Source organism: Solanum pennellii, chromosome 1 (assembly GCF_001406875.1).
Source record: "Solanum pennellii chromosome 1, SPENNV200".
In the NCBI taxonomy this organism is placed as follows: domain Eukaryota; kingdom Viridiplantae; phylum Streptophyta; class Magnoliopsida; order Solanales; family Solanaceae; genus Solanum; species Solanum pennellii.
In genome coordinates, this window is record NC_028637.1 from 2,641,237 (window position 1) to 2,665,886 (window position 24,650).

The following is a 24,650-nucleotide window of genomic DNA, read 5'->3' on the forward strand; positions in this document are numbered from 1 at the left end:
TATTTTCCGATGAACCCCTTAACAAGAAATTCTTTTCTTAATATACGACTACTTAGGTAATTTTTTTTTATTAGGAAACGTCTGATATTATTTTAATTCCCATTTTCTTGTAATTTTATTTGAATCATTCTCTTTACTTCTTTTTTTTAATATTTTAAGTGGCTTCACATATTTGTTGGAATAAAGATATAGATATGTGCATGGCTTCTATATTTTTGTGTCTCTTAATTATAACTAGGTGTACAAAATTACAAAAAAAGTAATAGGATTTTAGTTTAGTTAACGTGTCTTTGAAATTTTAATCATAATTTAAGATGGTATTTGTGCATTATTCTATTTAAAATAAATTTTCATTTTTACTTATCATACTTTTAATTAATCGCGAAATAACTTGTTACGTATTTGTATTGTGTCCTTATGCACTTGTATTTTTTGTTTAAATTGATTCAAAAAAAAAAAATCTCTCTGTCAAAATCATAACCCCACAGAAAATGCCCCCGGCGACCCCTCAATCCACCGCCGCCACCACCGCCATCACCACCGCCGCCGCTTCTACCGCCAATTACCGCCCAGGAACCTCCAATTCTAACCTAAACCCTAACAAAGTTGACCTAAAAAACCCTTACAATTTCAACAGAGCAACCAATTCGCGTCTTCTTTCTGTTGATACCGATATGCCCGACCCGAATTCCTCGACCGGAAATGCTGCCGGCCGGCCCTCTTCTTCGAATGCCTTGATCAAAATTGACGGATGGGAGGAGGATGCTGTTCTGTCCCGATCCAAGCATTTGCATCGAGTGGAAGTTTACAAAAGGAGGAATCGACGGGGTAAGCAACTCCAGCGTATATACAGAGATTGTTACTGGTCGTTAATGGAGGAAGTCAAGCTCAAGCATAGAGAGTATTGCTGGAAGTTTGGAATGAGTGCTTTTCAGGAAGATGAGGATAAGAATAATAAGGATGGTACTGCAGGAACTGGAGAGAACAACGGGAATGCGGTTACCAGTAATACTTGTGGGGTTCATGGCTGTAAGTCGAAGGCGATGGCGCTTACGAGGTTCTGTCATATGCATATATTGTCAGATTCCAAGCAGAAGCTGTACAAGGCTTGCAGTTTTGCCATCAAAAGGTATTTTTCTTTTCTTCACATTTCATACATTTATGTCTTAGTAATTTGCACAGTCCTAAGCTTTATGAAGAAATATCTCTTTTCATATGTCTGTTACTCTCAATTCGATACGATTATCCTGCCTTAGAATATCCAGGACTACATGTTATTACCCTTGCTATTAGGTTATCCTGATTCCTGAGTATAGTTACTATGCAAAATCTGCTGACAGTGGAAAAGGTAGTATCTTGTGTGGGTATGCACGCGTGAACTATCTTGCTTGGAGTGTAATTTGTGTCTCAAAGATGCGTCCTTTTTGAATTGTTTCTGAAGCAGAATGCATATGCTTGCGCCCAATTTGTTTATTGTTGGTATAAAGCTGGTTATTTTGCTAATGTATAACAAAAAATATCTCATCTTTTTTCCTCAAAAGGAACTTTGCCAAGTAGCTTCAAGTTCTTGTTCTTCTTTTTTTCTTTTCCTATTTTGTTAAGGTTCTTTAGTTTTCTGTAATCTTTTGTAAGGATTTCCTGATAAATTTTACCCTCGTGCCACAATTGCTCTTGCACTTAGCAAGCAGGACATGTCTGTGTGAGAGAGTATGGTTCTGGAAGGCTGTAAGCTAAAGCAAAAGCAGTATAGGCAGTTGGATTCACTTATGTTCTGATATCATTTACGTGTAAAATTAGGTCGTATGGTGTGTGTTACATCATTTAATGTTTAATGATCATTGGACTTCACTTCCTCAGCAACTGCTTTTTTTTGAATTGTACCCTGCAACTGTTAACTTTCTAACCTCATGGTATAGTGCCTGTGGGATCTAGTTCTGATTCCTACAGTATATCTTTTCCTGCTCTTCAGAATTATGTAACGACCTTCTTGTTATTCATTTTGTTCCTGCCCATGTACGCTTAAACCTTCCCCAAGATATTAACCATCAATATTTCCGCCAAGTTCAATGCCTAAATCTGGCTTTGTAATGAGTCCTAAAAGGTGCTGTAAATGCCCGTGCTTTGTAGTAAGTAAAGAGACTTCCAACTGTGATGATTGTTATTGTTTGTTAATTAAGAAATCTGTTGTTTCCAACTCCTAAGCTTAGTGTATAATGACTCTTCCTCTGTCCTCCTCTGCTTAAATGCAAAACTTTGTTAACTAGCCAACATTTGAATTCCCCACGTACATCTAAGAGACATTCTGCTGTGTGCTACCTCTGCTGTTGAACCAAAAACCCATTGGGACTTTTTGTGTTTCATGTACTACCATTTATCCAAAAAAAGAACTTTCTCCCAGTGAGAAGTCATTTGACTTTCCAATTGAGAAGTCTAGTTACCAGTTCATATCCGCTAATCATCACCATAGTTACAACTATATGGATGCACCTTTTTCTCAAAATAAAAATTGTACATATGTACCTAATACATCTTATCTTATCCTCCCTCTACTTCTGTTTCCTTCCCCTTCTTCATTCAAGCTGGATTTTAGGTTTTTCAACTCGTTTTTCCCAATTCCTCTGCTCTTTGGGGTAGAAACTGGCTTGTCAGGCCCCTTCTTATCTAGTTGTGATTTCTTCTCATCAATCTTCATCAACAATTCTATGGTTTCTTTTTCAAACCCTTCGAAAGCCACCCCGTATGTATTACTCAACTCTAAGATATGTGAATTAACCCAGTTTAATGTTTCTGTCTTTATATCTTCTTGAAAAATTGGGAGCTGAATATTGATTGGTTCAGCCTCAGGAATCTGTTGTAACTGCATTTTTTGTTCTGTCTCTTGTGTGTCATTGACTATTATGGCATCACATTCCTCTCCTTCCTTGTTGTGGTCAATATTTCTGTGACTTTGTATCAGGAATCTTTGTCTGGGTGTTTAAGAGGTTTTTTTCTCCCCCTTCCTTTTTCATCATCATAGTATCCTCCACCTAAACTGCTATTTCACAGTTCCTGAAAGCTTGTAGAAACTTTGATGCCAAGTCCGTAAATTCTAAAAAACCTTTATTCCCCTCCATGTGCCTCTCACTATGAAGTTCTTGGGCTTTTTAACATTCCCAGCTGGGCTTGGGTTTTTTAGAGGTTGAGTAGGTTTTAGGCCTGGATTTAAATTGAGCAAAGGCTAACCTATATTTGTCCATGGAGTTGGACCCATAGTGGGGCCTGAACCTAGGACGTTTGCTGGCTCCCCACGTTGTTTCCTACTGACATCTCCACCTGCCCTTGTATTAACCTCTGGGTAGATCTTCGAAGTCGGTTGGGTAAAAGGGTTTTCCTTCTTTCTTCCCCGATGGAGTACCTTGCCATCGTCTCTGTCCACAGCTGCACGGAGTATGAGATTCCTGCATTTAACACAGTCACCTCCTTCGGAGTCCTTGACTCGTCGCCTTGAACTTTAATTCTAGCCCATTTAAGGTGATTTCTTAGTTGTATCTCTTCCTCAGTTTCGATCCAACCCCCATAGAAACTAACTTCTCTTTTTGGTGCGTGGTTTTCCATCGTTTGGCATCTCCTTTCTTTTGCTCTTGTCTACTGTGTATCCCTTTCTCATTATTCTTTTGATTATAGTAGTTGGGTAAAATATCTGGCCCGGGCTGACATTTAGTTCTTTTAAAAAAAGAAGGAACTTGGCGCAGGTCATTTCCTACTTGGAAAACATGTAGCCCGTCATGATTTTTGAGTTCTTGGCCAGTACTTTGAAATGTTTCAGGTCCGTTTGAGGTGGTCTATATGTGTTAATTCTACTGATTTTGTCAATTGCTTCTTGCCTGCTGCACTCCTGTCCCACACCCGTCAATGTTTATGCAAATCCTAGTGTTTGTTCCGGTGGTATTACTGTAACTGTCTTTTAGAACTCCTATATTATCAACTTTAAGAAGTCTCTACAATTATTTTGTTTGCTCGGAATCCAGTCTATGAAAATTCACATTATTAAGTTGTGGTTGCATAGAATAGGTTTTCACCAAGACTTTCACTATATTTCCTTATCTTAATTGTTTCTTTTTCCAAAATAGATTGTCATGAAGTTATGACATTTTTACGATATTAAAAGGGTTTAAAAAAAAAACATGGTAAACTTTTGAGTTCATCGATCTGATTTATGCTTTCATAAAGGATAATGTAAAAAAATCTTATTAAAAACAGAGAACTTACATATACAAATAGTATACTAGAAAATAGAGAGGCTACATAAATATAATTCTCTTCGGAAAAAACACAGAATCTTCTGCCCTAATAGCAACCTTGTGGGTGCACCAAATGCTTAACTTAAAATAAAATTCTACTTTTCTTAAAATAAAATTCTACTTTTCGAATGTACAAGTCATTCTAGCCTCCAGAGCTTAACGCTTAAAGAGTGGGTTAGACACATCATAGATCCAAACCCTGTCATAGAAAATCCCTGTTATTTAAGTTGGGAAGTGTAGAGGCGACTTCATACTCCCACAGTTTTGAACCCGTGTGTCAAGTGGAGTTGGATAGAAGTCACGAGAGATTTCTCAGATGTATAAAAAGGTCTTTGAAGTTATTCTTTGTTCTTTAGAAAGTTCTGTTTCTCTCCCTTCATAGACTACTCGAGAGCTAGATGAGCATCTTCTCATGACCTACATCTTTTCCTTCTTCTTCTGAAGGCCGAGCTTTATAGTACATATTCACTTTGCCCAACATTGTCCACTGTACTCCAAACCAGTGTACATTACACGTACCACATTGGGGTTGCCACGCGACAATGCAACAGAAGTTGGTCCACATCTTCACCCAAGCATTTGGACACAAAGCACTGCCTAACATGTGAGCCTCCTCTTTCTCAAGTTCTCAGCTGTCTGTGTTGTTAACCTTTCTAACAGCCAAGATAACACATGCTAAGAATCCAGATCCATAAGTGCAGGAAGTGCAGTTGAGTACAATCCACCTCTCCTCAAACCCAACTTGATGAGTGCTGGCTAGCATATGTTGTCTTCTGCTTGTAGAGAATTTCAATTGAAATTTGTCTACCTTTCAGCCTTGTAGGTTCTTCTGAGCATCAAAATACCGATGTACTCGTCCATCTTGTGTCCTACATATCTACTCAAGACATCTCATCTCGCTCGCTCAATACTTTATATATGTTGTAGAAAATGGTTCACAGGGTGTTTTATTCAACTACTTGTGACCCCAAAAACTTATAAAACCCGATTCTGCTGTCATCCCGTTTGCGTAGCACTGCCACTTGAGTCTTTGCACCCCGGGATGTTTCTTCATAGTGTACGACTGTGAGGATTGGTGTTTCTCCATAGTCCTCGACCGAAGAGTTACATGATGTTTCATGTCCTCCATGACTCATTCATGTCTCAATACTTTTATGCGATTCACAACCCTCCATAAAGCCTGCTCTTTGCCTTGAATCTCCATAATTTCCTAGCAGTGCTTTGTTGTATATCCTCAGGTCTTTCAATGCAAGTCTCTGAATGTTCTCAATTCTTTGTAAACTTTTGAGTGCCCCAGCGCCTTCAGTTGTCGTTTAAACTTCTTTTTAGGTTGAAGTGAACCCCTGGCAATTATCTCATTCTTCTCACAAAAAAAAAGTAAAGTACCTGATCGTCATCACTCTTGCTGAACTTACCAGACGACTCCTTAAACTATTATTCAACTTTTTGAACTTCAGATTTTCCTCAATTATTGTCAGTATGTACTATGTGGTATGTCTCTCATTATGCTTTCATCATCTTGCTCTTCTAAACAGTTCTTATTGCACTTGGAACAGGATAACCCACAGGAGACTCTGTCTTCTCTGTTTTCCCCATCGGCCCATCCGTACTTCAGTGAAATGCAGGATGAGAATCCAGACAGCCATTTTGAAACTAAATAATTCCTTTTTATAGATATATGCAGCACGAATCTAATGCTTTGGAGTCATGATTAGGTGTAGAAGTACTCATTTCACTTGCTAGCTTCTGTAGTTGGAAGACTATTAGATTCACTTTCTAAAATCAAATCCAAGTGACAGGTGTAAACATAAAGAATCATACTAAACTTTACATTGTACAAGCAATGGTATTTACTATAAAGCTGGAGCTAGGCCTGTAACAGTGTTCTCTCTCTCTTCCAATACGTAGACCACTGTGGGTGAGTGGCCTGTTGTTGGGTTGCTTGCATTGAGGCAAGGTGCTTCAGTGTGTTAGTCTTGTTACTATGGGTGACCGACATAATCTATTTGCTGAGCTGGCTCTTAATTGTGTGGTGTCTGCTGGCTGGTAAGTTGGTCCATCAGTGGGGCACTGGTGTTAATGGTGGGGGCACAGGTACATTAGGAACATGTGGTGCTCTAATGTTTTGGTTGCTTGCACACTGAGGCACAGCTGAATGTGCACTTGTGTTATGAGTCATGGAGTATAACAGCTGTGACAGTCCTCTTTTCTTGTATATAGTCTTTACGTGTAACGTATATTCTTTGCTTCATGGTTTAGTTTTGGCATCCCATGAGCAGAGTTTTCACTCAAATTGTTTGTTCTTCTCGTAGTAGCTAACTTGCAATGTTTTGCTGTAATCACTATCTGCATGTGGATGCATTCTTGTTTCTCTCATTTCATAGAAGTAACAGCTGATGCTGAGATTTTCATGAGTTCAGATTTTGTGGATTCTAATCGTAAAGCATTAGGAGATATCTTATTACTAGTTAGAGAGTTAAGATAGTGTTACTTATCGATCAAGCTTCGTTGCTTTATTTTGCAGTTCGCCAACAGGGCCCATACTTTGTGGGAAGCCAATATTAAGGTCTGCAGTTCCTTCCTACTGCTCTCTTCATTCTCAGAAGGCTGAAAAGCACGTGGCACGGGCTTTAAAGAAAGCAGGACTTAATGCCTCTAACCCAAGTAAAATAGTCCCCAAGTTTCATGTTATAGTTGCGGAATGTGTTAGCCAGATCCAAAACAGAAGAAGAGCTGCACAAAAAGCAACTCTAGAGATGGCCGAGGTGAAAGAGGAGAGCAGCTGTTAAGGCCCGAGCATCACGTAAAACTGAAGCCTGTATATTTTCTTGGCAAGTTGGTGATGCAACTATAACAAAGTATATTTGGTTAAATAGGATTTTGTGTGGGAAGAAGACAGAGTTATGACTTGGAAGAAAAAAGCTTGTATGTAAAGAAGGGTACTGCAAACTAACCGAATATCGTCTAATATTGTTGAGCTACATTTGTTCATTATGTTGTCTGATTATGTTGGTGTTCTTGTTTGTGAATCATGCAATGTTGTGGGAAATTATATAACAAGAAACATACAACAATTTAGTTGTATTTTAACTCAATATTTTTGTTAAAAATAAAGTTCATTGTTGAACCTGACATCTGCTAATGGTTGCTGCAATTCTTGCTGCACTGTTTGTATTTTTTGCTCACAGAAAGAATTTGTTATTGTGTATGCCTTTATCTTTATGGATACAGAAAAGAAGCCTTTTCATCTATTTAAAAAGATTGGATCGAGCTCATCGCACCGAGCTTGTTTAGTGTCGGTTACTTCTCATGTGTGGTTTGCGAGCTATTGCATACCCTGTATAGCGGTTAAAATAACATTTACTTATCTATAGTAAATATTGAACCTTATGTTTTTTCGTGATAGTGGAAATTTTAGCTTCGATAGGAGCGAGGATTTTACCCTGTATAGTGGTAAAAATAATATTTACTTATATATAGCAAACATTGAACCTTATGTTTTTTTCGTAATAGTGAAAATTTTAGCTTCGATACTAAACGCGTTTTATTTAGTGTTATTTTTATATACTCTACCAAACGACGGGTTAATCTGAAGCTATTGGAGTTTAGTACTTTCAGCCAACAGCATAAAACGTAAATTTCTATAAATTCATAAAAACTTAGCATTTCTTGATTCGAGGCAAACTAAGGAATCTCTTAATTAACAATTAGGCCAAATCATACACTAATTGTTAAATTTTTTCTATATAAACACTGAACTAATTAATGTTATTGAAGCAAACACAACATCAACAAAAGTGGTTAATTTCATTTTTTTCCCCATCATCACAGTTTTATTTGCAAACTTATAGTTAAACCATGGCAAAAAAAGTAGTACTGACATCTATGACTTTGTTGTTGTTGATGATTTTGGGACTTAGTTACCTTCACATTACTACTGCAGCAACCAATGGCAAGGGCTACGACAACGACAATGACAATATTGATAGTGGCAGTGGCAATAGCGGTAACAACAATGGCAGTAGTGGCAGTGGCAATAGCAATAGCGGCAACAACAATGACAATAGTGGCAGTGGCAGTGGCAGTGGCAATAGCAATAGCGGCAACAACAATGGCAATAGTAATAGTGAACGTGGCAATAGCAATAGCGGCAACAACAATGGCAATAGTGGCAGTGGCAGTGGCAGTAGCAATAGCGGCAACAACAATGGCAATAGTGGCAATGGCAATAGTAATAGTGGATGTGGCAATAGCAATAGCGGCAACAACAATGGCAATAGTGGCAGTGGCAGTAGCAATAGCGGCAACAACAATGGCAATAGTGGCAATGACAATGGGACTGGCAAACACAATGGCAACAGTGGCGTTGGCGCTGGCAATGGCAAGGGTAATGGATATGTACAAGTATTTCCAGCACGAAACGAGCATGAAATAGAGAAACTAACGAATTTGTTGAGCGGAACAGGAATGCGTGCAAGGCTACAAACTAGTTGTTCTTGCTATAATTGTGGTACTTATCAATGTTACTGCAGAGGTTGTAGCTCAGAAATGTGCTGCATATAATGATAGAAAAAGAAAAGTTTAGAAGAAGACGTATCGATGATCGCATGAAAGGAAAATAAAGTGGAAGAAACACTACCCTCTTCGTATTTGAATGAATAAAATCATATATGTAAGCTTTGGAAATGTGTCATGCATTTATTGATTTGATGTGAACCTCGAGTGAGGGTAACGTAACTTGTACTTTTTCTAAGAGTGTTGTAACTTGTATTCCTAAGATTTGAAACTATGTGCTTTTTAGTAGAAATGGACCTTGGATATCGACGAAGCTAGGATTTTTAATAAGGGGGTTCAAAATTTGAAGAACTAAACATACGAACTAATCGAAGGGGGTTCAAAATCTAAAGAACTAAACTTACGAACTAATCGAAGGGGTTTAACATCTACTGTATATAGATAAAAAATAATTTAAGGCTGGCTCCGCCCCTCACCTTGGATATAACTCTATGTCAAAAGTATTGATACCGTGATAAGGAAATAGACTATGTCTGACTCAATCGCAGAAGCTAGTCATGAGGTGAGAATTACCTAAATTCTTATATCCGTGGAGGACCCAAGATTTTCACACGAAGAAGCTAAATTTAACACGTATTCTATATGCATAAAACTAATTGACCTTGTATGTACAATGTAATTTTCTAGGGAAGGAGGTTTAGACGAACCCCCTAGATCTAGTCGTGCATCGTCTACAAACAAACTCATAAATGGAGAGATCTGAAGGCATCAATCACACAAAAGATGCATCGCGCGCACAAGATGCATTATTAGTCTAACCTGAAGCAAGAGCTATATGGATGTTTCAGCAGTAGGCTGTGACTAATTCATACGACTCCCGAGTCGAGACTCTGGAGTAGGCTGCAGCTGCAAGAAGATACTTGTCGAATCATTGGGATCGACATAACTGCAAAATAAGAAAGAAAGACTTTTGAAACTTATGGTCTAAAACCTGTCTTAGAATGTTATATGGGCTATAAATCATCCCATTAAGGGTAAACGGAAAGTTTATTTCTATATATAGAAATGTCTCGTTCTTTTTGGGGAAAATTAGAAAGGAGACAGCGACACATAAATTGGGACAGAGGGAGTAATTTCATTGTAAAAAAAGGCAAAAAACATGACATACGCATATCTCGTCATCTCATCGACTGGTGTTTTGGTTGCTTCATGAAGACGATCTACATGATGCTTTGCCCTTGACCGTCTGTAACGCTGCCTCACTTTTCCAATTAACTCGAAAACTAATGGAATAAAAGCCTCACAATCACATTCCTTGAACATAATTTTAAACGAATGAGGTCTTACGCTGTTTTCGTTATCATTAGCTGGTATAACCTGCAATAGGCTAAAATAAGTCATCTGAAGCAAGGTTTGATATATAGTTCATGAATAAATAAATCAATCTATCTATTATACAGATACTTACCGGGTTTACGTATCCAGAAATGTTTTTGCAGAAGAATATTGGTTGATTTAATTTTTCGCCATGAACAAAAAGCTGCAGAATGAAGTAGATTTAGGTCAGCCGGAGCAATTTTATCGGTTTGTAAATGTTGTTTCTTATTCCGCTCATCACAAAAACTCATGATTTGGTAGCAAACTATAATCTCTACATTTCAATTTGTTTGTCTTACTTTCCTTTATACGCATTCCAAATGTGCTTTTAACTTTCTTAAACTCCGTGTCAAGTCAAAACCAGACAAACAAATTGAAACAGAGGGTGTAATTGACGGAACTACGTAGTCTTCAAGTAAGATAGAAAGAGAAGAATTCATCAAGGCATTGGAAGAACACCTACACACAAATGTGTGTGTTTTGTATATTTAAAAAAATTCCTCCTTTGAACCGACTAACTCTTAATACCGGATCCACCTCTGCTCTTATTCAACTACTTCGACCATTTTTGAATCGAGCCACACAAATATATCAAAATCTAGAAACAGAGATACAAGCAAGTAGTGAAGCACAACTCGACTACTAAAAGAATGAATTGAACGAAATGTTTGAGCTATCTCACATCACATCAAGGTAGTCATCGAAGTGCAACGATACCAAACATAGAAAAGAAAAGGCGGAAGCTTTACTAGTGGTTTAAGCACAAAAACGAAATAAAGCCTGAGTTTTAGTGACGAAAAGCATGATTGAAGGGAATGATAGAAGATACTATATTGTAGCAAAAACCAAACAACAATTGTTCAGTGTTGCTCTCTTCGAGACAGAGCATATGGCCGATGAGATGCAGAACTTATCGACTTGTGCCCTATACCGCAGCTAGCTTCAGGGCTTAGCGGCCTTCAGTCACACCGTTCAAGTCTAATTTAGTTACCCCAACACACAATAAAATAGACAACAAATGCAGGAATTCAACGTAGGCGATATTGCTTAGCTAGAAGTAACCAACAATAACATACCAAGTGTATAGTCTCATAAGTGGGGTTTGGGGAGGGTAGAGTGTACGCAGACGGCAGACCTTACCCCTAACCTGGGAGGTAGAGAGATTGTTTCCGATAGACTCTTGACTCAAGAAAAAGCATATCAAAACATGTTAGGAAATGAAATAAACGGAATTGAAGGAACCATGGCACAATACTACAGAAAGCAAGACAAAACATACATAAAAAGGACAGAAAGTAACAGATAGTAACAAAATTCCAAGGGCAAGAAACTACAGCAAAAATACTACGACTACTAGTAAGGAAGAATAAACAAGACAACGCTAGCTAGAACTAACCGGACAACAGAATATCAGGTCGAAGCATGTTCACAGTCGAGAAAACTCAAATGTTTTAGTATCTCTGGAACCTTCATTCAAGATTCTGTACAACTTGAAAATATAAGTCCCATAAGACTATAAACAAAAGAGGACATATTGTTATCCTGGAACCTAAAGACATCAGCCTCGCGCGCTGCAATTTTATCGGATAAATTCAAATAAATATAAACAAGAAACGAATCCAACAAACAACGACATGGATTTGGATCAGAAACCATTTATCCCACATGATTCATAAAGCGTATATTTCCTACAGTATAAGGCAATCGGAAGCAAGAAGGACGAGCATTTCATACCAAGGGAATGTCAAAAGCATTGAAGTTGTCCCTAGGATTCTTTGCAACAAAGACCATACGGATATTCGATAAGTAAATGGTTCCTTTTGCTTGTACTTCTCCTAAACTGCAAAAGCAAAAAATATTCATAATTCATGTCGATGCAGATATCATTAACTTGGTTTAAAATCCCAAAATATAAGGAAAAAAAAAGTGAAGAAAGAGACCATAGCCCGGGAAGGCGATGCACAAATAACGATGAACTTCCCCAAGTTCAATACAGTGACCCAGCCACTCCATCCACACTCAATAAACTCAATGCATTAAGCAAGCTCAACAATACAAATACATGCTTCATGTCCATGCCAACTCAACTAATTCCACGTGCTACTTGTTACCTCCCACCAGCACAACTATCGAATAACTCTGTCCACCATCCAAACTCATAAAAAGAGGTCTTTGCTGAGATTTGATGCTAACACGTCATGTTTCTCAGCTCAACTCATTAATCACTATGCCATAATACCATGTAAAATTAACTCTTACGCCTAACTCACACTCAGCGTCGGAGCTAGAATTTTTAATAATAGGTTCAAAATTTGAAGAAGTAAACGCACAAACTAACCAAAGGTTGTTCGACATCTACTATTATACATAAAATATAATTTAAAACCATATATAAATAATAATATTTTCTCAAAAAGGAGGTTTGCATGAACCCCTAATAGTACGGTAGCTCCGCCCCCTCTCACTCTACCCTTTGGTGCACACAGGGTAAAACCCCCGGTGTTATGCAATAGCTCGCAAACCATACAAGAGAGGTAACCCACACTAAGCAAGTCCAGTGCAATGAGCTCGACCCAGAAGACAAACCCAGAGTATCGAACTTGAAACCTCCAACATGAAAGTCCCAAGTCCAAACCACTTGACCACCCCGATTCGGATATTCATCACACATAGGTGGTGCATTCAATAAACTTAATCTATCCACTAAAATAAGTTAATCTCATGAAAATCCATACCATAATCTCGTAAATTACACTACTTACAAAGTTAATCACAATTTAAGATCTGAAATTACAAAATGGAAAAAAAAAATGCAAATAAAGAAGAATAAATAGGTACCTAGGAATGTTATCGATCTGAAATTCAATTCCATCGCTAGCTAAGACGAACAATTCATTGATAAATGGAACTGGCATTCCATGAACAAATAATTTAGGATTTAATGACATTTTCGAGTAACAAAAATAAAAATCAAAATATTTGATTGAATAAACAATTTAATTTATCATGGCCTTTTTTTTTGGGATTATATTTTGAAAATTTCAGATTCCGTGTATTTATGGGTTATTCTTAAACGTGTTTATCGCGTGTTAAGCTTTATACCCAAATACTAAGTTGTTTGACGGAGTATATAAGAATAATTAGGAGAGTGTATTTATTTTTAAAATACGTTACATGAGTATCAAATCAAAAAGATATTTTTTATTAGTTATTGGTAGGGCTATTTATGGTTATGATTAACAACCAAATGAAATCGCATTTCTAACCAATCGATTTTAAAAAATCGATATTTGATTTAGTTTAGTTAGGTTTGATTTTTAAATTTTGAAAACTGATACTATTTGGTTTGGGTTTGGTTTTGGTTTTACAAAAAAACAACCGCAAAAATAACCAAACTGAACCGATAAATTAAATATATAGATTTTATAATTATTTATATATTATTCATAAATAAATTTTAATCAACTTAAGTCTTTAACTTTAACATTTTTTCAAATCTATCCCTTTAGCCCAAGTATAACAATCTCAAATTCAAGTCCATTAAAATTCATTTTTGTCTTTACCTACGGTATTTCACATAAAATAGTAACACTTTCTATTAAATGAATCGCTTTGTTCGTATAATAATAACTATAATATTGCTTAATTGCTTAACTGAACCAACATTAATTTTTCTGTAGATTGTTCATGTAATTGGTATATTGGTATAATAAGGAAAAGCAATTTCATTTATCTGATATTATATTTATCAAAATAATATTCAAATATTATATTTATACACTATCTACAAATTAAAGTTATTCACCTTCATAAAGAAAGTCAAAGAACACACTATAATTAACTAAGTCTAACCGTGTTGCGATGTCGATATTACAATAAAAAAAACAATATTAGGGAAGACTTATGGTATAGATTTATATTTTTATAATCTCTAATCTAATGATTGAGTATTAACCAAAAAAAATTAATTAAGTTAATGTTGAACTAACTTTCTAAACTAATCTTATCTATTTCTCCATTGATCTTGTGTAATTATTGTTTGTTTCTTTCTATTTTGTGAGGGTGTGTTTGGTATGCAGGAATATTTGTTAAATTTTTAGTTGACTAAAATAAAAATCTTGAAGATTCAGAAAAAAAAATTTAATAGAAAAGACAAGTTCCGTACGCGATTTGTTAATGCAGTGCTTTGGAATATTCTGATATCTTATTTATGAACTATAATTGCTCGTTTGCTAAGATTATGTAAGAATTAGAGAAAACCTTCATAGTTTTCATGATCTAAGATTTAAGAGGGAAAAAAATACAATTTAAAAAAAAAAATCAAATCCAAACAAAACTTCAAACTTCATATCGATCTAATTTCATAAAACATTGCATGTTTAAACGGGCCTTAATATAAGTTTTTTACTCTAAATAATGTTAGGTGAGTGGCAAATGGATCCATACATTCACAATCCAACTAATCCAAATGGGCTGTTTTGGGCAGAGCCCATCATTACTTGTAAAATTAGATTAGCCCAAACACAACCCATTGACATCAAAGGCGTAACGATTTAGGCACTGTGACCGGAGATAGGCTCGGTGACATAGACGTGTCTATGAAGATGCAAACTACCTGCACCCGGACAAAAAGACCCTCTAAACTCTAAAGCTTAACCGTTCCGTGGGATTGGCTATGGGTCTTTCATGCGTAGCTTAGATATAAAAGGCGAGCACCTCGGCTATTCCACCAAGTATGTGCCTACCAATAAACACAAATACCAAATAACTTTGCCCACCGAGGCTTAAAAGAAGATTACCATATGACAAGCCCTTAAAATTGTGAAACTAAATGCAATTGCACAAAGGAGCTTCAACAATATATAGTGGCGGAGCCATACTGACCGAAGGGTGGTCAGTTAAACATCCTCCGTCAGAAAAATAATATTGTATATGTAGGTCAAAAATTACTCTTTATACATATATATTAGGAACAAGCTTGACAAAATTAGTAGCTTCACCACGACTGTATAACGATTGCACCATAAAGAATGATGCAAAAGATATCGCAGCTTAGAAGACATAGCCAAAAGGAATCCATATTCAGTATTATCAACCAACATATTTCCGATATCAAAACACTGAACGATTACCTTTACCACATGACAAAGAATCTAGGGGTGAAGAAAGCTATCGCATGTGGAGTCCAAAACTGCACTACTTTTGGAGGATCCAACACGCACTCAGTGACATCTTTGAAGAGTCCGAGCAACATAGTTTTACAACCTAAAGATCTCTCGGATTTTCTGCATATAGTGTCGACAAGAGAACCTTTAAAGGAAAGAAAAAGAAAACACTCTGCAGCATCTTATACAAGGTAATTAATCTAAGAAAACAGCATCATACACGTCTCGAAGACCAAAGTAAATCTTTCCTGCCTGCACATAGAAAATCTTTTTAAACAAACTAGGTGTTAGCAATTCATTCTTTTTCTCTTCATTTTCGAAGTCTGATTACCACACAGATGTTCGGTATCCTCTTAAATTCTAAACTTCCAAAAAAGGAATTATCAAAGCTCGGAGAATTTAACAATCACAAAACAACTGCTTAACTATATAAAAAGATGTAAGGTTAGTTTACCCCCTTAAAAAGGATATTACCTGCTGAAGTCTTCGTGGTAGTTGAAAAGGGTTCTCCACAAGTCCAGACGATGCCAGGCTAGAGAGTTCAATTTGATCTTCTTTCACCAATTCATTTCAGAACCTAAGCAATTTTTCTTCGGAAGCATAAGAATTCAATCAACAAAAACATCAAATTTGTAACCTTTAGTAAGGAATAGGTGAAACCTGCAAACCCATGTGAGTCCTCTTAACATCAGCCCATCTTCAAGCCAAGTAATCTTTTACAATCAGTAAACAGACATAATGTACATGTTATCGACAATGTACGCAAAAAACTGAATTGCATCCTGAAGCTCTGATGCTGCAGTGCGGAATTATCCAACAGCTTTAAGAGAAAAAAGTACTACATACTGCATTGCGGACTCTTGTCCTGCTCCAACTCGAAAAAAGCAAGTGATGATACTAAACATGTGAAATATTACATCGGTTCAACAACTAGCTTCAGAAGTCTAGTCTTCGGAGTACTACTGAGCAATATATAGCACGAAGATAATAACATAGACTACTGCATCATAGAATAGTTCTCAAGTCGAAACTCAAGCTTCTCGGCTTCAAAAATATGAACCTCACTACAAGTTTATATGTAGGAATAGATAGCAAGCCCAAGGCTCTCGACAACGTCCATAGCATTCTATTACTTTCAACTAATACACTCCCAACGATTTCACTTCACCAGTGACAAGTGAACCTTTTCAAACACGAGAACACAGAAAAATCATTCAATCAAGAAACACAATGTATCTAAGGAACAAATTCCATAACACTCATTTGAGTCACTGAAAGTTTCAACAAATTACAGAATTCAATTCATTCATCAGAAACCTCCATGGTTTCGTTACAAAAAACATTGATGCGGAACTACAGGTTTTCGTAGACCACACTTAAATAACTGTCTTATCCACTCACCATTATCGAAAATGGTCAAGCACTTATTGAGCAGTTCTGTGCTTTAAGTGGTAATTCCAACCAAATTCATCGATCACAAGAAACTCCCTTAGATTCTTGCGTCTCGTCTTATCTCTCTCTTAATGGCTACATCACTCATAACTTAAATGAACTGAAACCCTAACAAATGCAACGATCAATCGAACGAACAAGCAAACACTCTAATCCTAGCAATAATTCAACAAATTGCAACAAAACCTAGCTTCATTTCTCACTCACTACACTACCTAATCCCTAACAATTAATAATACGAACAAACAACAACAACAATACTCAATTTATACATATCATAAACAGCAAATACTTCATTGTCCATCGTCGTCCCTTCTCGGTCCAGAACCCGAACCCGATAGAGAAGCTAGCAAATTCAGATGCCCTTGAGCTATAGGAAAGTAATTCCCAACTCTACCAGCTGATGCCTCTTCCATCTGCTGCTGAAGAAACCTCGATGGCTGCGTATTCATCGCTGCTGCAGCGGAATGTGAAATCTCCGGCGACGGTGCAGCGAAACTCCAAACTTGTCCAAAATCCGGCCTAGCAGGAACTGCCCAAAATCCAGCACTAGGAACCACATCCTTATCTCCACTTCCATTATCATCATCCTCAGAACGTAAACGCTTACCAAGCAAAAACGGTGCCGGAGAAATCAACGGATGTAACAACGACGGCGACGGCGACGGAAACTTATGATCAACCGGAGCAGAAGCAGTAACAGAAGAAATTGAATTTCGTAACGAAACTGAAACAGTAGAGAAACTAGCAGGTATAGTACCAGTACCAGTAGCAGCAATAATCGAAGGTTCAGCTTGACGTAACAGCCATTCAATTGTTTGTCCATCGGATTTATGACCTAGTTCACGAGTTAGCTGAAAAACCCTAGCAGCACAAACAATTGGCATCCTTATACGTCTTCCTCTTCCATCAACTTTACTATGTCGGTCCTTCGCCGGCGGTTTCTTCACCGTCAAAGCACCATTACTATTAGCAACTCCACCACCGGAGCCGGCGGTAGAATCCAGTAAAACGGCGCCGTTTTGCTCTACCGACGTCGACATATAATATTTTATTTATTTTTTTTGATTTTTATGGAAAAACAAACACCAATTATACAGAAGAAATTGAGGGTAGAAGGGGAACAGGGGGGTGGGGGGTCAAATGATTGAGAGGCAGGAGCTGGTGGAGACAGGAGGGCACATGGTTGGGTGGGACCAAGTTTAATTTTTTCGGTATTTCGTTTTTCCGTTCGGTATTTGATATGAAAAACTCGAATAAATTTCGATCCACGACAAAAGGTTTCAAAACATTCCTAAAGAAAGCGATCGTATACCAGAACTTCAACTCGAAAAATATGAATGTGAATGAAGGAGTGTTTGTCATTTCGGTGGGATCGGTTTAATTTTTTTGTTTTACGATTGTTCATTCGGTGTTGATATAAAAAAAAAAAACTCGAATAAATTTGAATTCACAAAAAAAAGTGTAGAAGCATTTCTAAAGAAAGCGATTATATACCAAAACTTTAACTCAAAAAATCTGAATTTGAATGAAGGAGTATTTGTCATTCCGATGGTGGGATCAAGTTTAATTTTTTTTATTTGGTGTCTGATATAAAAAACTCGAATAAATTCGAATTCACGATAAAAAGTTTCAAAATATTTCTAAAGAAAGCGATTATATATCAAAACTTCAACTCGAAAGATCTGAATGTGAATGAAGGAGTGTTTGTCATTCCGATGGGATAAAGTTTAATTTTTTTTATTTTTCAATTTTTTATTCAATGTTTTGATACAAAAAACTCGAATAAATTCAAGTTTATAACAAAAAGTTTAGAAATATTTCTTACGAAAGAGATTTTATGGAAAAAAAAAACATGTTAAACATTCATAAAGTAAAACAAAATGCAAGTTGGACTAATCAGTGTTGATTTTCTGTTTGGTAATTGGTATTTATATTTAAAATTTTTAATAAATTTAAATTTATTTGAAAGGCTCGAACTTAAAAAATCTAAATATCAATAAAAAAAATATACGCCACTCTGATAAAACCATGTATAATACTTTACTTATTACAAAGCACCAACAATATAAGATGTGTAATACATTTCGATCTTATTTCGTGCGAAATAAAAATTTTGAAATTTATATTTTTAAAAACATGTTAATACATTCATTTAGTAAATCAAAATGTCAAGTAAAAATAATCAGTGTTTTAAAAGGCAATTTTAAAGTTCCTCTAGATGGTTAAGAAAAAACTTATTTTTAAATTGTTTGGATATGTGATTTTAAATTATGAGTTCATATTTTAATTTATAAATTTGAATTTTTTAATCATATTTTAAATAAACTTGTATATTTTGATTTTACATGCTAAATTTATCAAAAGGGTCTAATTTTATATTTGTGACTTCAGACACTAAATTTTAAATTATGGATCATAATCTAAATTTTGTAAAAAAAAAAAATACTTATTTTTTATTTCATCAACCAATTTTCTCCCATCCATAAAAATACACTTAAAATCAGTTGGTGCTATTTGGGGAAATTTTTTGTTAATCGTTAATTTTGGTAAGTTTGATCATTTGATAAGATTGTATACGAGTTTGAAAAATTTTGAAAGTTTTTACAAATAATGATTTTTCATTATTACAAGGAAAAGTATAATATAAAGTATTTCAACTTTCCCTTTTCAATAGTAACTATTTAAATTTTTTTATTTTGAATTTGTTAAATATTTATTATTCATATGAATATAAAGATTTATTCAAATTTCTTTATCGAATATCATTATTATTGTATATAATTTTTATTTTTTTTAAAATAACATCTTTAGTAAAATATAATAATAATCTTGACTTAATCACTCTAATCAAGCTTGAGCAATTTAACTTTAAATCCTCTCAACTTTTTTGCTTTTATGAAAGGAGCATGAGATTAGATTGTAGATAAGAAGGAAATTATCATTTAAAGATGGGTGCTAACTATCATTTAATTGTACTTAAAAAAAGTTTTTATATCGAGCTCTGAAAATAAATTATCTTTAATAAAAAGTATTTTAATTTTTAAAATTGAATTCTTTTCATGCTAATTCGAATTAAGATTAGAATATATAAATATTAGATAATTGAGTGGGAGTTTTTGGTCAAAAACATCTTTTAACTATACCCAAAACTTAAACTACATCTTTAAAGTATTATTTGTAGCAGAAAACATCATTTAACTATACCCTGAACTTAAACGACATTCTTAAAGTATCATTTTTACCAGAAAACACCCTTTAAGTATTTATAAATGAACAACTTTCATCCTTTTGTTAGATATTGTCAAAAAAAACTAATGGATCTTACGAAAACATGAACAGATAACGTGACTATCAACAAAAGTTATTTTGTTTCATTACTTGCTACAAGATGTTCTTGGAAAATATAAAAAAATCTTAGACATTGTCGCTTACGGAAAGTAAAAATGATTGGAAGATGTGCACATACATAATTTGCCTTTTTCGTAACCGAATGAAGTTGGAGATTAATTATTTTTTATCTTTTTCTTAACCAAATAATTCAATAGATTTTTAGGTCAATCTAATATTGAAGTGACTAAAATATTGATTATGTCTCGTATTTGAGTTTCATTCTACATCTTATTAGAAGCGGAAGTCTCCAACAATGTCACTTCTAGCATATTCAATTGAGAAGAAACATATTTAAACTAATAATATTTTTAATTAAAATTACATGAAAAGTGAATTAAAAAAAAGGGTCAAATTAAAAGTTTTGCATAATTCATAACTCAATTACAAAAAAGTTCACGATAATATTCTTGGCATATCTAAGAATAATAATTAGGAAGAGACGACTTAATTTTTGTGGGATATATGGGGTAGTTTTACGAGATATTCAAGTAGAATGATGAAAATTGCTTATTTTAAAATAGTTGAAGGATGTTTTATGGTAAGAATGATACCTTAAGAATGTAGTTTAAATTTGGGGTATAGTTAAAGGATGTTTTTGGCCAAAAACTCTTAGATAATTATAAATAGGGATGCGAAAAGTAAAATTATCTTGATCTCAAAAACCTAATTGATTAAGAAAATACGAGAAACTAGGGACATATTTTCATACGATAAACATAATATATAAATGTATATTTTTATTTGGCTTCAACTGACATTTAAGTCCTCTAATTTCATTGTGCAACATATAAACATTTAAATCTGTATTACATTACATAATATAAATCATTTTGTTTGATCGAAAAAAATCACTTTTAATATATCTCATGTGAATTGATAAGAAGAACACCAAGTAAATTGTGTATTTACTTGTTAAACTTTGTATAAATTTAAGTGCTTATTATAAATTAAACAATATGTAAAATATTGTATATCCAAATTAAATAATACGTTTATATATTATGTCTGATATTTGAGTGGGAAAATTAAAATATAAAAAAAGAGGGAAAAAAAAAAGAAGATAAGGGAGAATTTAAATTATGGTTGTCAGGGTGGGGGTCCACTTTGTGGGACCCACAAAACTCAATTCAGAGTGTAGAAATTTTTTGTGTTTAAACTTGAAACTTTGAAATTGATCACTCAATTCATTTACTTACCAAGTCTTAGTGGGTCCCACAATTATTTTTTTAAAATTTGTTTTTTGACATCGAGAAAATTCACAGACGCTATTCTTCGAATGCATATAAGACTACTTCGTTCTTTTACAATAATTTACAAATTTTACAAGAAGATATAAATTGTATCGACAAACTTGAATAAAAAGACATTAAGAAAAAAATAATTTCTAACCTATTTACGAAATATCACATATTGCATCAATTCAATCACACTAATGAATTGTCATCAAGAGTTATAAGGAAGTTATCAACCACATTTTGTTGATGAATTGTTTGGTCCATTCTAGTTGTGTATTAGATGACATGTTTGTTGTAGGTAAGTACTCAACTTTTTATCCCTTTTTTTAGGGCTTTGAATGAACTTTTATGCAAAGTTTTATTTATTATTATTTTCCTCTTTTTTAAACTAAAGTGGATATAAAAAGGTTGCATGTGTTTCACAGGTTTTACCAAAAACCATAAAATACATTTTTTAAAAAAAGTTATCATATTCAAAGTGATAGAAAACTAGAAAAGATTTAAAATTCCTTATACCACACCTATAATTTGTAATTTTTCTTATTTATATATTATTTATCTTAAATTTATTTAATATTTTAAGTTGATATATCTTTCCCTCTTTCTTTCGGTAGTAATTCTTTTTTTTCAACGTTATAGACATGTCAACACAATAATATATTCAATATAATATTACTGTTCACACATAAATAAATTTTTCAATAGAGTAAATATTTAGTGAAGAAATATTATATCTTAATTTTTTATGCCTGAAATCTCAGAGTCACCTAAAAATAAATTATAACACCAAGCATACACGTTGATACCACAAAGTTAACTCAAAAAGTTATATGAGTTTTCGATATTTTATTGATCAACGTTATATATGAATCAATCATATATTCTTCTGAATCATATATATGAGTTTTCGATATTTTATTGATCAACGTTATGTATGAATCAATCATATATTCTTCTGAATCATATATATGTATTCACGAATCATTATTAAAAAAAGAAAAGGAAAATGTATAAGTACCCATTCAGCCTATGTCCGAAATTTCAGAGACACACTTATACTATATTAAGGTCTTATTACCCCCTAAACTTATTTTATAAATAATTTTCTACCCCTTTTCGGCCTACGTGGCACTAGCTTGAAAAAAAATGTCAACTCACACTGGGCTCACAAGATAGTGCCACGTAGGCAGAAAAGGAGTAGAAAATTATTTATAAAATAAGTTCAGGGGTAATAGAATCTTAGTATAGCATAAGTGTGACTCTGAGATTTCAGGCATACATTGAGGAGGTACTTGTACATTTTCCCTAAAAAAAACAATATAAATATACAAAAAGAAACAATTTGTGAAAAGGTAAATCATACTTGCAAAATGCAATTTATTCTTATTAATAACATTGGAAAACCCCCAAAAAGATTACTACATCAATGGCATTATGCAAGCAAAAAATATGATAAGTAGTAGTTTATTAACATTGGAAATTTACCAAAAAAAAAAAGAAAAATTGAATCATAATCTATAGTAGCAATATTTACTTATCCATTTTAACTACGATATATTATGATCATGATCTCTAAACATGAGTATTATCGTCAGCTGGCATGTACTTTTTCCAAAACCAATGACTCTTCCAAATCCTCGTTACATCTTCGATAGGAATACCTTTAGTTTCAGGTAGGAAGAACAAGATGAACAATGTCATGATCACCACGAATCCTCCGAAGAAGAAGAAGAGCCCGAATTTCATTTCACAGAGCATTGTAAGGAATATTTGTCCGATGATGAATGTGAAGAACATGTTTACTGAGACGTTGATCGATTGCCCTGCTGATCGAATTTCCATAGGCATAACTTCACTAGGAACAAGCCAACCTAAGGGTCCCCATGACCAAGCAAATGCTGCTACATATACACAAATGATGGCAACTGTGATGTTACCAAGTCCTTTGCTGAATGTTCCCAGACCATCTACTCCAAATACACTAGCTATGATGGAACCAACAGCAATCTACAATAAGAAAAACAAAAAAAAAACAGAGTTTAGTTTAGTCAGGATTTGAAGTTTATAGGGTTGTATATCGATTGACTGACAAATGTTTATAGATATGTCGTGGATTGAACTAAAGTTTGTCCTCACTTAGTGTAGTTGTACATATTCAGGATTTGATGTTTATAGGGTGGTTACTAACGGAGAGACTAATGTTTATAGAGATGTAGTGGATTAAGAAAAAAGTTCGTCCTCACTTAGTGTCACTAAATTTTAGCGTATTCAGTTTTCAATATAGTTGTACATATTCAAGATGTTGATTGACTGACTGACAAATGTTTATAGATTTGTAGTGGATTGAGCAAAAGTCTGTCCTCACTTAGAGTCACTAACTTTGTGTATTGTGTTTTCAATGTAGTTGTATATATTCAGGATTTGAAGTTTATAGGGTGTTTATTGACAGACAGACAAATGTTTATAGATTTGTAGTGGATTGATCAAAAGTCCGTCCTCCCTTAGAGTCACTAACTTTGTGTATTGTGTTTTCAATGTATTTGTACATATTCAGGATTTGAAGCTTATAGGGTGATTATTGACTGAGAGACAAATAGTTATAGATATCTAGTGGATTGAGATAAAATATGTCCTCACTTAGTCTCACTAACTTAGTGTATTGTGTTTTCAGTATAGCTATACATATTCAAGATTTGAAGTTTATATGATGGTTATTGACTGACTGACAAATGGTTATAGATATCTCGTGGATTGAGCTAAAGTTTGTCCTCACTTAGTGTCAGATTTATAGGGTGGTTATTGAATGAGAGACAAATGTTTATAGATATGTAGTGGATTGAGATAAAGTATGTCCTCACTTAGTGTCACTAACTTAGTGTATTGTGTTTTCAATGTTGTTGTACATATTCAGGATTTGAAGTTTATAGGGTGGTTATTGACTGACATACAAATGGTTAATAAAGATGTCTAGTGGATTGAGCAAAATCCGTCCTCACTTAGTGTACTCTGCTTTCAATGTAGTTGTACATATTCAGGATTTGAAGTTTATAGGGTCGTTAATCGACAAACAAACAAATGTTTATAGATATCTAGTGGATTGAGCAAAAGTAGTTGGATTTATGTGAAACTCCTATGTAGTACTCTGTCAGTCACATATCAGTTGTTCACTTTTTCTTTTGCACGCCCTATAAGAAAATCATAAATAAGAAGAGCAGTTTTACTCTATGTGTGTT

General features: G+C 34.5%; 5 protein-coding genes across 6 annotated transcripts in view; 1 reads left to right on the plus strand and 4 right to left on the minus strand.

Moving 5' to 3' along the window:
* The first annotated feature begins 445 nt into the window (after positions 1-445).
* Positions 446-7,412, plus strand: LOC107008685. 2 transcript variants are annotated; one of them, XM_027914085.1, is made up of 2 exons: positions 446-1,129; positions 5,837-6,777. In XM_027914085.1, exons 1-2 carry the CDS (start codon positions 492-494, stop codon positions 5,952-5,954), a joined length of 756 nt encoding a protein of 251 aa, XP_027769886.1. In that variant the 5' UTR covers positions 446-491; the 3' UTR covers positions 5,955-6,777. The 2 variants fall into 2 exon arrangements, with proteins under 2 accessions (XP_027769886.1, XP_015063309.1); XM_015207823.2 differs by lacking the exon at positions 5,837-6,777 and adding an exon at positions 6,805-7,412 and having other exon boundaries at positions 449-1,129.
* A 541-nt stretch (positions 7,413-7,953) lies between these two features.
* Positions 7,954-8,739, minus strand: LOC107007949. Its single transcript, XM_027913979.1, has one exon. The coding sequence runs from the start codon at positions 8,706-8,708 to the stop codon at positions 8,106-8,108; it is 603 nt and encodes a 200-aa protein (XP_027769780.1). The 5' UTR covers positions 8,709-8,739; the 3' UTR covers positions 7,954-8,105.
* Positions 8,069-13,210, minus strand: LOC107007948 (UPF0664 stress-induced protein C29B12.11c-like). Its single transcript, XM_015206810.2, has 6 exons — positions 13,011-13,210; positions 11,907-12,012; positions 10,264-10,335; positions 9,964-10,172; positions 9,615-9,741; positions 8,069-8,833 (listed from the first exon to the last, which is right to left on the minus strand). The coding sequence occupies exons 1-5, from the start codon at positions 13,118-13,120 to the stop codon at positions 9,657-9,659; spliced, it is 582 nt and encodes a 193-aa protein (XP_015062296.1). The 5' UTR covers positions 13,121-13,210; the 3' UTR covers positions 8,069-8,833; positions 9,615-9,656.
* A 3,360-nt stretch (positions 13,211-16,570) lies between these two features.
* Positions 16,571-17,870, minus strand: LOC107007947 (transcription factor TCP7). Its single transcript, XM_015206809.2, has one exon. It carries the CDS (start codon positions 17,830-17,832, stop codon positions 17,083-17,085), a length of 750 nt encoding a protein of 249 aa, XP_015062295.1. The 5' UTR covers positions 17,833-17,870; the 3' UTR covers positions 16,571-17,082.
* Positions 17,871-22,780: 4,910 nt separating this feature from the next.
* The window catches only part of LOC107014822 (sugar transport protein 10), a 4,839-nt gene continuing 2,969 nt past the window's right edge, over positions 22,781-24,650 (minus strand). The window contains exon 3 of the mRNA XM_015214923.2: positions 22,781-23,424. Within this exon, the coding sequence (XP_015070409.1) occupies positions 22,990-23,424 (435 nt within the window). The 3' untranslated portion in view covers positions 22,781-22,989. The remainder of the gene's footprint in view (positions 23,425-24,650) is intronic.

Coding starts and splice junctions, on each gene's coding strand:
- LOC107007949 (XM_027913979.1), bottom strand. CDS start 8,708: ATGCTCGTTTCGTGCTGGAAATACTTGTACATATCCATTACCCTTGCC.
- LOC107008685 (XM_015207823.2), top strand. CDS start 492: ATGCCCCCGGCGACCCCTCAATCCACCGCCGCCACCACCGCCATCACC. Junction 1,130..6,804: donor TGCAGTTTTGCCATCAAAAG/GTATTTTTCTTT, acceptor TTTATTTTGCAG/TTCGCCAACAGGGCCCATAC.
- LOC107007948 (XM_015206810.2), bottom strand. CDS start 13,120: ATGTCATTAAATCCTAAATTATTTGTTCATGGAATGCCAGTTCCATTT. Junction 10,173..10,263: donor TTTCTGGATACGTAAACCCG/GTAAGTATCTGT, acceptor AGCCTATTGCAG/GTTATACCAGCTAATGATAA. Junction 9,742..9,963: donor GATGAGATGACGAGATATGC/GTATGTCATGTT, acceptor CTTATTTTGCAG/TTATGTCGATCCCAATGATT.
- LOC107007947 (XM_015206809.2), bottom strand. CDS start 17,832: ATGTCGACGTCGGTAGAGCAAAACGGCGCCGTTTTACTGGATTCTACC.